Source organism: Peromyscus californicus, unplaced genomic scaffold, assembly GCF_007827085.1.
Source record: "Peromyscus californicus insignis strain IS unplaced genomic scaffold, ASM782708v3 Scaffold_6__1_contigs__length_162567912, whole genome shotgun sequence".
Taxonomy (NCBI): domain Eukaryota; kingdom Metazoa; phylum Chordata; class Mammalia; order Rodentia; family Cricetidae; genus Peromyscus; species Peromyscus californicus.
The window spans coordinates 87,438,060-87,448,487 of record NW_026294584.1 but is presented as its reverse complement, the minus strand read 5'-3'; the positions used below and the strand labels follow the sequence as shown (position 1 = coordinate 87,448,487).

At 44.9% G+C, this 10,428-nt stretch overlaps 1 protein-coding gene across 4 annotated transcripts in view; it reads right to left on the bottom strand.

The window, feature by feature from the left end:
• Positions 1 to 3,147: 3,147 nt before the first annotated feature.
• The window catches only part of St3gal5 (ST3 beta-galactoside alpha-2,3-sialyltransferase 5), a 59,460-nt gene continuing 52,179 nt past the window's right edge, over positions 3,148 to 10,428 (bottom strand). For all 4 annotated transcript variants that reach the window (XM_052720295.1, XM_052720297.1, XM_052720298.1 and 1 more), the window contains 3 exons: positions 9,689 to 9,875; positions 8,101 to 8,259; positions 3,148 to 4,366 (listed from right to left, as the gene is read on the bottom strand). In XM_052720295.1, coding sequence (XP_052576255.1) covers positions 4,118 to 4,366; positions 8,101 to 8,259; positions 9,689 to 9,875 — 595 coding nt within the window. In that variant the 3' untranslated portion in view covers positions 3,148 to 4,117. The remainder of the gene's footprint in view (positions 4,367 to 8,100; positions 8,260 to 9,688; positions 9,876 to 10,428) is intronic.

Sequence of the window (10,428 nt, the reverse complement as noted above, 5' to 3'; positions counted from 1 at the left end):
AAGCTGAAGAACCCCAATGACCAGCCCAGCAAGACACCCTGTTGGTGAAACCATGGCACTTACATGGTGGGGGCAACCAACGGCTGTCTAATTAGATGGAAGGCCCCCTCAGGACAAAGAAACTCATGCTTACTACCATAAGCCTAGCCAAGAACCCACTGCTGGAGAGGTCATAAACCCCTAGATGAGAACCTACTACTGCCATCTTGCTAAATCAATCTATCTTCCAACTGTATTCTAAATACTTAGCCTTACACCCCTACCTGGGTGCAGCTCTCACCTCCCATTAAATAAGCTTCTTTGTGGGGTTGGGGATTTAGCTCAGTGATAGAGCGCTTGCCTAGCAAGTGCAAGGCCCTGGGTTTGGTCCTCAGCTCAGGACCAAAAAAAAAAAAAAAAAAAAAAAAAAAGTTTCTTTGCAGCAAATGAAAGCTTTTGTAGAGATCCCCACCAGGCCAAAATGAGGTGAAAAAGCCACCAAGGCTCAGGGTACATTGCAGAAAGGGGGCAGTAAGACTGTAAGATCCACAGGACTAGGCTATCTACTTCAATATTATCTTCTAGACATGACAGGGAGACTGCACCCACAAAATCTTGACATGGCTGCCTGTACAAGACCACACCAGTCAACATGCCAACGTGTAGAGGGAGAATTTCAGAAGCCCTCATCAATAGATGAAGAGCTACAAGCAATCAATGGCTGTTGACAGGAATGAGAGTCCTGGTAGGTTTTCCAATCCTGAAGTGGTCAGCCCTAAGATCATGTGTATAGGGCAACATATACACACAACACACCATGTACATACATATATACATATACGTATTTAACAATAATTATAGAACTAATGAATTTGAGAGGGGGTAGTGGAGGGGCCACAGAAAGGATTGGAGGGGAGAAGAGAGGTAATGATGTAAAAACCATGTATTTACATATGAAATTCTCAAAAATTAAAATATATATAGAGAGATGTATTTACGTCTTGGGGTTTCTATTGCTGTGAAGAGAAACCACTGTGGGAGCCTATTTTCAGGTTCCTCGTGCCTTTACCCAGCAGGTCCGCATAGAGAGGATGATTAGACCACGGGCCTGAGTGCAGGTGTCTGGGATGGTCTGCACTTGGCTGTGCTGGGGGAGGAGGTCTTTTGCTCCACCCCTTGGTGTCTCTATAAATACCCTAGGGCAGAGCCAGAAATGTTGGAATAGGTTCCAGGCCCTCTCGAGGCTATCCTGTATTTTCTATCTGTTTATCTCTACACTTTAAATCCTTTTAATATTTCCTGCTACTCTCACTCAAGAAAATTCTGGGGAACTGTGGGGTTGGTGGGTAGCCGCCCCAGACACCATGACCATGGCAACTTTTTTTTTTTTTTTTTTTTTTTTTTTGCTTTTTTCGAGACAGGGTTTCTCTGTGTAGCTTTGGAGCTTATCCTGGAACTCTGTAGACCAGGCTGGCCTCGAACTCACAGAGATCCACCTGCCTCGGCCTCCCCAGTGCTGGGATTAAAGGCAAGCTTCACCGCTGCCCCACAGACCATAGAAACTCTTTATAAAGTAATACTTTTAATTGGGACTGGCTTACAGTTCAGAGGTTTAGTCCATTATTGTCATGGTGGGAAGCATGGCAGCATGCAGGCAGACATGGTGCTGGAGAGGGAGCTGAGAGTTCTACATCTGGATCCTCAGGCAGCAGGAAGTAACAGTGACACACTTGCCAGGCTTGGGCTTCTGAGACCTGAGTCCATCCCCTAGTGACACACTTCCTCCAACAAGGCCACACCTCCTAATAGTGCCACTCCCTACAGGCCTATGGGGGCATTTTTACTCAAACTACCACAATACATATACACACACACACATATGTGGTTGATAATATTATCACCTTGACAGGCTCTAGAATAACCTTAGAGAGACAGCTGGGCATGTCTGAGGGCTTTTCTAGAGTGGGTTGAGGTAGGAAGAGTCACCTTAACTGTAGGTAAAGCCATTCCATGGGATAGGTCCTGGGATGCATAAAAACAAAAGCTAGCTGAGTGGCAGCATTCATCTCCTCTACTTCCTTGACTGCAAAGGAGTTGGTCTTCTACTCCCATTATGTGGCCCTGGGGATTGAACTCAGGTCCAGGCTTGGCAGCACACACCTTTACCTGCTGAGCCATCTCACCAGCCCATATACATCTGGCTTCCTTGCCCTGAGTGTAGGGGTGGGGGGGGGGGGGCTGTGTGGTATCTGAGCGAGAGTGTTTTCAAGTAAGTCCATAGAACTGTGCGTTGAGAAACAGTCATATATGCAAACAGTTCTTCCAAAGTAGAAGCCAGGAGACCAAAGGAGAGAGAAATACAATTTTGCTCTGCAGTTCTCTTGGGCTTCAGCCTACAGTCCTGGAGGAGATGGGATTTTGTGTTGACAGCCATGACTTGTTCCCTTTCCCCGTTCCTGCACTGGGGACAAGTTTCCCCAGGGGCTGCAGGGCAGGGGAGTGAACTGAGGGAGGCGCCAGACAGCATGGGCGAGGAGGGACTAGGGAACAAAGGCATGGCAGACGGACACAACTTCTGACGCCAGGCTACTAAAGACAAGCTAGAGCTTGGGGGCGAGGCAGCGGCTAACTGCAGTGGTGTCTGCATGGGGACGGTCCCCATAAGCTCATTATTTGAATGCTTGGTCTCCCGTCGGCCGAACTGTTTGGGAAGGATTAGGGGCTGTGGCCTTGTTGGAGGTGTGTCACTTGGAGTGGGCTTTGAGGTTCCAAAAGCCCCCTTTCCCAGTTAGCGCTCTCTGCCTCATGTCTGTGGATCAAGGTATGAGCTCTCTGCTACTGATCCAGTGCCATGCTTGCCTGCCTGCTCCCACGTTCTTCATCATGATGGTCATGGACTCACCCTCTGGAACCCCAAACCCCAAATTAAATGCTTTCTTTGAATAAGTTGCCTTGGTCATGGAATTTTGTCAGTGTTGAAAAGTAACTAAGACACCCATCACCTCTCCAGAGGGGCCCCTTGACTTGGATCAAACAGCTGGGAGAGTGAGGCGCCCTAACTCTTCCCTCATGATGCGGCATCCAGGATGAGGTTTCCATTTAGCAAAGAGATTTCTCTAAAAATGAACGAATGACAGAACTAACACTCAAAATAACTAGATCACAGAGGTTCCTCAAAAGCTTTTATTATTTCCTTTTTTTTTTTTTTGACATTGCTTGGTATACACTGTCAGGCATTTGAAAAATCTTTTTTTTTTTTTTTAAATGAGCAAGTTCTAACAATGGGAGGATTTTACTCCAGTGCTTCAGAAATGTGATCATCCATGGAAAGGGCTCGTTCCCCATGGCTCTGGATAACTGAGGCTTTGTCACAGTTTCAGTGTGCTGCCTCAGACAAACAGTGTCTTAAGTGCTTTGAAAGGGCAGAAAAAAAATTCTCTCGAGTTGAAAAGTGTCCTGACAGTGTGGGAAGACACAGCTTCTGCAGCCTGAGGCAACATCACAGTGAGCAGCAAACAGCGGCTCACCGACCAGCACCCTCCAGGCCGCTGCTCGCTCCTGCTGGCTGCTGTGACTTTTCTGGCAGAAGAAGGACCGCAGAAAGGGGTTATGAACTTGTCTAGCGGCCTCCAACCTCCTGCCCCTGCCAGTGGTAATGAGTAAGCCCTTCGTCCAGGAAGCAGGAAGTTTCTCTGCCATCAGTTCGACTAAACAGAGCAGCAGAATCCAGAATCGGGCACCAGGGCCATCATCCAAGGGACAAAGGCCCTCTCCTCCCACCCCATCACCTGCTACTCATTGTGCAGATGACATGCGTCATTTCTGCAAATTAAATTATTTCCTTAAAATACAATAAAGTATCATTCCATATGATTCTCTTTGAAAAGTCTTTCCAATCCCATTCTTAAAATTAACTTATAAAAATGTGCAAAACCCAACACAGACTTCAAATAAATAGGGCAAAGAAGTGGGGAGAGTTAAACCTTTTTGTTGTTCCTTTTTTTGTGTTTTGTTTTTGTTTTCTTTTTTAATTAAAAGTTTAAAAACAGCAGCTGCACATCAAAGCAGTTGCAGGCTGAAATGCAAGTGGGGGTTGTTCACCACAGTTCTCTGCATTTCTAACTGAGGTTTGTTGTGCTCAAAATTCACAGTGGATGCCCCCACTGAGGTCCTTTACCACACCCTCCTTGATCAACTTCAGGAGGAACTCGGTCTCTGTGGCCACATTGTGCATGGCTTGCGAGTTCATGGCGCCCATGCACTGACTGTTGAAGTAATGTAGAGGAATCCTGGGTCGACTGAGGTCATATCCAAAGCCTGCCAAGCTGACTTCATCACACAGATGTGTGGCTAAGACAATAGCAATGGCGCCCATCGTGGGAATATTCTGAAAAGAACACAGACCGATTATTTCATTTAAAAAAAATACTTTAATTCTTTTTTAATTTTATTTTTTCTAAACAGAATTTCACTACGTAGCCCTGGCTGTGCTGGAACTCACAGAGATCTACCTGCCTCAGCCTACCAAGTGCTGGGATTAAAGGTGTGCACCACTACACTCAGCCATTTTTTAATTTTTGAAATTATAACAATTACAACAAACTCTCTCACACACCCTTCCCTGCTCTCCTGCAAATTCACAGCCTCTTCTTTTTCATGCATGCATATATGTATACGTATACACATATATATTCCTAAATATACCCTGCTGGGTCTGTGTGTTACTTGTATGTATGTTGTAAGGATCTATCAGGTCTCCTTCAGAGAGACTCTCCGTGGTCCTTCCCAGGGCATGGTTTCTAGAGCCCAACCCTCCTGTGGGACACACTCTCCCTTATTAAATTCTCTTTTCTCCCACATCCCTACTTAATGTTAACCATTTGCTGTTCCTAGACCATTTTTATATACACAGCAGCTAAGTCAGACCTGAATTAAGGACATTTGTTCTTCCTTGATTTTTAAATTTTAATTAACTAACTTGTCTTTTTATATTTTTAAGAGGTGTGTATGTGTGTGTGTGTGTGCGTGTGTGCACGCACGCACACTTGGAGGACAGAGGACAACTTTCATCCCAGTCTGATTTTTTTTTAAAGAGGGTCTTGCCATCTGACCCAAGCTGACTTCTACCCCATGACCTCCTGCTTCAGCCTCTGGAGTGCTGGATTACACATGTCACTCGCCCTGGCTACATCTACTCCTTTCCAAACAGATTCAGCTAACTCTGGCCTAGCAGGCCCAGAGCTCAGCCCATTTTGGCTTCTCACTGTTGGCACTCTCTGTCTGCCTAGCATCTTGCCATGCCCCCTGGGATGTGCGAGCCTGGCACAATCTTTCTAGATCTTCATTCGAGTTTTGGGTAAAGACAGCACCATGAGACAAGTCCAGACGGCCTGTGGCTGACAGTCCTCTCTAAGGTTGCCGTTGATCCAGCTGCAGGCTATTTCCTGTATCTGGAATATGTGAGCCCAGAAATGTTTCACATATTTCTGGAGTACTTGTTCATACACAGTAAGACATCCTGGGACTAGGACTCACATGTACTGACACTCTCTTGTGTTTCATGCACGCCTTATACATGTACTATAATTTTATACAGTATTTTTAGTGTATCTACCTTCAAAGAGTTTTTGATTTTCAGATTCAGGATATCCAAGCTGAACTTCTGAATAACTTTTAACATGCAGATGTTTCTCTCATCTTAGTGAAGCCTGTGGCTTCCATCAATACTCATCTTCTGGAAACTGGAACAAGAGCCCCACAGAGCTCATAGATCCTGGTGGGGTCAGGGATGCTCCCAGGAGCTCATCATTCCTTCTAAAATGCTTCCTGCTCTATGGGTATCCACTTCTCAAAGTCAACCTCACTGTTAAAAAGGGTCATCACAGTCAGTCTGCATGCTTGTGAACAGAGGCCAAGAGGGATGAATGCCGAGGACACCTCCCTGCTGTGGCCATGCAGAGTGCAGCCTGGAGCACACAGGGGACCCACGAGCAGTGCCTGTGCAAATGTATGTGCAATCAGCTGGGGACTCACGAGCAGTGCCTGTGCAAATGTATGTGCAATCAGCTGGGGACTCACGAGCAGTGACTGTGCAAATGTATGTGCAATCAGCTGCTCAGGGAAGCAATGCATGAAGAGGGGGCCGAGACGGCTTAGCAGGTAAAGATGCCTGCAGCCAAACCTGATGAGCTACGTTCAGTTCCCAAGACCAACAAGGTGGAAGGAGAGAACTGACTCCTGCAAGTTGTCCTCTGACTTACACACACACACACACACACACACACACACACACACACACACACACACACACACAAAACCAAATACATGAATGTAATTTAAAAAAAAAAAAAAAAAGGACTAGAATCTCATTATTTGTACCAAACAGTCCTGAGGCCCATAAAACTTCTCCACATGACGGAAGGGCATAAGCACAAGAAGTCTCTGATGTGGAGATTTTCAGAGCAGACCTAGGCTGGCTTTGAACTTGCCATGAAATAGAGAATAACCTTACATTTTGATACTCCTGCCTCCACCTCCTGGGTGCTGGGATTACGGACATGTACCACCATGTCTAGTCTGTGTGGTTCTGGGGATCCAATTCAGGGGTTCATTAATGCTGATCAAGCACTCTATCAACTGAATTACAGCCCCAGCTCCTAAAACCTTTTAGTGTGACACCCAGGCTATGTTTTCTTCAGCCTTTTGCTACCCAATGCCATGGTGAACATTCTAAACTACGTAATAGTGGAGAATCCTCTAATTTTCTTATAATCAAGGTTTGCTCCAAAAGTAAAAGAAAATTCATTCTTTTTTTTTTTTTTGGTTTTTCGAGACAGGGTTTCTCTGTGTAGCTTTGCGCCTTTTCTGGAACTCACTTAGTAGTCCAGGCTGGCCTCGAACTCACAGAGATCCACCTGGCTCTGCCTCCCGAGTGCTGGGATTAAAGGCGTGTGCCACCACCGCCCGGCTCATTCTTTTTGAAGTGAGGTTTCACTATGTAGCTGAGTCTGGCCTTGAACCTACCTGCCTTAACTTCCTGTGCACTGGGATGGTGGGTATACCACAGTGCCCAACCAAGGTAATTCTTATCATTTAAAAAGATTTTTATTTCTTTATTATTTGTGTGTATGTACGAATGTATGTTCTCTCTCTCTCTCTCTCTCTCCCTCTCCCCCTCCCCCCCCACCCTTGCTCTTGCTCTCTCGATCTGTGTGTGTGTACCTAAAGAGGCCAGAGGAGGGTATCAGATGCCCTGGAACTGGAGTTACAGATAGTGGGAGCCACCTGATGTAAGTGCTGGGAACAGAACTCAGGTCCTCTGGAAGAGCAGTCAGTGCTCTTAGCTGTAAGTGCTTAGCCATGTCTCCAGCTCCAACCTTTTTTATTTATTTAGGCTCATTTTTTTGTTTTAGCTCAATATTTTGAACATGTTTACTTGGTCATACACGTGCTAAATCTTGTTTAAGAAGGCTTTCTCTACAGGTCTTAAAAGTTTTAAAGACATGGGTCAAGTTACAATAAAAGCATTCTCCACACCACCCCCTTCTGGCAGCACATGCTAATTGCAGGTTAACAACCCACTCAATGGAAACCTAGAACACAAAGGTTCTCAAGTTAGGCTGAAAAGTAAATCATCTGGGTAATTTTGAAAATCTCCATGTACAGACTACAACACTGATCAATGAAGTCTGAAAGTCTGGGGTGGGGCCAAACCGAAAAGCACTGTCTTAGAGGTCTGACTTCATTCACCATCATTTGTAAAGTGTTGGTAAATACCAATTCTTAGTATCTTGTAGAGATAAAATATACAGAACCTTTTTAGATTAACAAAGTGCCTCTTAGTGTCTGGCAGTTGAATGTAGCCTGGGGCAAAGATACCTTAATTAACATCTCGGTAACGTAAGTGTCACTATACTAAAGAGTACACCTAGGAAGAAGGCTAATTAAACCACAAGGAGCCCTGGCACCAAGGCTCCAAGGGTGTAATGATAATGGACTTGTCTAGTCAATAAGTAGGTTTCCCTGCTAGAGATGTTTCTAGGGGTATAAGATGAGCCCACACAAAACTTAAACATTTTTCTTGTACACAGAGAACAGGTAATTGAGTAGTAACAAAAATACCTTATCTTGGCCCCAGAATCTCAACTGAGGCTCCGAGTACTGAAGGATGTCAAAGGCAGTTTCTTTGATGATAACTGGGTTCAAAATCCTGAAGTGTTTTGCCTGGAGTGGGATTTTTTCTGCCACCTGCTTCCAGAAGAAGAGCCGAACCCAAAATGGCTGAGGAAAGAAGGCAAGCAATCATTAGGGATGATTAATGACGTTATCCTGTCACTGGAGGGTGAGAAGGCATTCACTGCTAATCATGCTAAGGTCATGGGCACAACTCCAACTGGCCTTGGACCCTACACCCTAGAGTGCAGTCATCTAAATGCACAGAAATCCAGTACTTCTACCCAATAATGTAACCCTGAAACTTGCAATTTACAAAGGTGGTGTGGACCTGAACAGAAACCACAGAACCAGCTTGAGAAAGAAATTCCCCAAGAATGACCTGAGCCAGGGCGTCTCTTTTACAGTCTACAGCCACCATGTTCCCAGGGAAGGCCAGTTAACAGGCTCGATTTAAGGGTGGTAAGTGCTGTGAGTGCCTTGCTGGATGGTTCTCACCTCATACCCACTTCCCACTGACTTTATTTCCTAGTCTCATAAAGATGCTTAGCAAATGACTATAAGTCACTTCATTTTCCCATCAGAAATTCTATACAACAGAAAATCCAGAAGGTTACAATAATCCACAGAGAATCAGGTTCTGGACATATAAACTGCTCCATGATGTAGAATGGCCTACTAGTTTAAAAAAATGTGGATTTTAACCATGTATTGCATGTGTGCGGAGGGTGATCTCTGGGAATCATTTCTCTCTTTCCACTGCAGAGCTCCTAGGGACTGAAGCTGGTTGTCAGGCATGGAGGCAGGCACCTTTACCTTCTGAGTCATCTCCGTGGACCCTATCTTGTTAGTTTTGGAGATAACTACTTGTGATCAGCTTGGTAACTGAGCTCTGAAAATTATTTCACTTTCATGGACAGAACTACAAAGTAGCATTAGTTGATTACTGGGAAGATCGACAAGAGGAACTTGACCAAGTGGAAGCCTCTGCCCTTCCACAATGCTTTGGACTTATTTACTCCAATGAGTAAATATGTCCTGCAGCATTTTGGAGAACATCTTTGGGATTATTATGTGTATAATCTTCAGCACAGTTTACATTCATCCAGGCAAATCTCACTTCTTGAACTAACTACAAGTCATTCAAGTCCATGTCTGGAGAACAAGGTAATCAACGTCAGAATAGAGAGTGTAGTCTAAAGCTGATACTCTCTTAGTAATGATCACCATTTTCACATAAAATTCTTCTTCTAGTTTTGGTCTATTTACTTGTTTCTAAGACAGGGTCTCGTGTAGCCCAGGCTGGCCTCAAACTCTATAGAGATGAGGATGTCCTAGAGGTTTACCCTCCTGCTCCACCTCCCAAGTGCTGAGACCATAGGTGTGTACCCTGTTAGCCAGTTTTATGTGTGCTGGGGATTGAACCCAGACCTCATGCATGCTAGGCAAGCCCTCTACAGACTGTTGCAATTCAAGATGCCCTCACTTTTTTTTTTTTAACCAATGCTGGATTTCCAGAAGAATTCTGAGTGCTTACCAGGGTTTCATTTTTTACCATTGCTTGAAGCCACTTAAAATCAACACTCTTAAATAAAACGGTAACAAACAAGTCATTGGCGTAGTATTCCACATCCGACAGTGGCGCACCCTCTGGGTAAGTCATCCTTATGGTAGTTTTATTTCCAACATGTTCAGAATAGCCTTCAACTGGTGCACTGTTTAACCTAGTCAAACAAAAAAGAACAATTGACAAAGGAAGTCATTAATCATCTTGTCACACCATGTGACATCCCAATTCCCTATGCCATGTCCTCCATGAATCGGGACACTGTTGGAGTAGGTGTCCCTCCCAGGGCCTCGGTGCTCTACACAGTGCTGGCTGTCCTTCAGGGCACTGGCTGAATGCAGTCTGAAGCCCATGATGGGACACCCTAGACTGTCAACTTAAGCAGTTCTGTTATGTCCTAGTATTTCAAGCGTAGTCAAACCTAATATTTGGGGCTTTCCTGGATATTACTTTCTTCAAAAATCTCCTGTTTGCTCAGATAATTAAGAGTTCTTGCCAGAACTCCAAAGTCTCCTGAGTACTTGGGGTTTCAGAGCTATGCCATTGTGCCTGGCTAGTTAATGTCTTCTGAAATCTCATAAAAACGTCAGACACACCTGTGTCTAGCCTTTCTATCTCATGCTACTTCCTCTTCCAGACCTTAAACACCTAGTTCCCTGGTTATTAAAACAGGCTATGCAACAGCACAATTAAATGCCCAAGCATGCCAC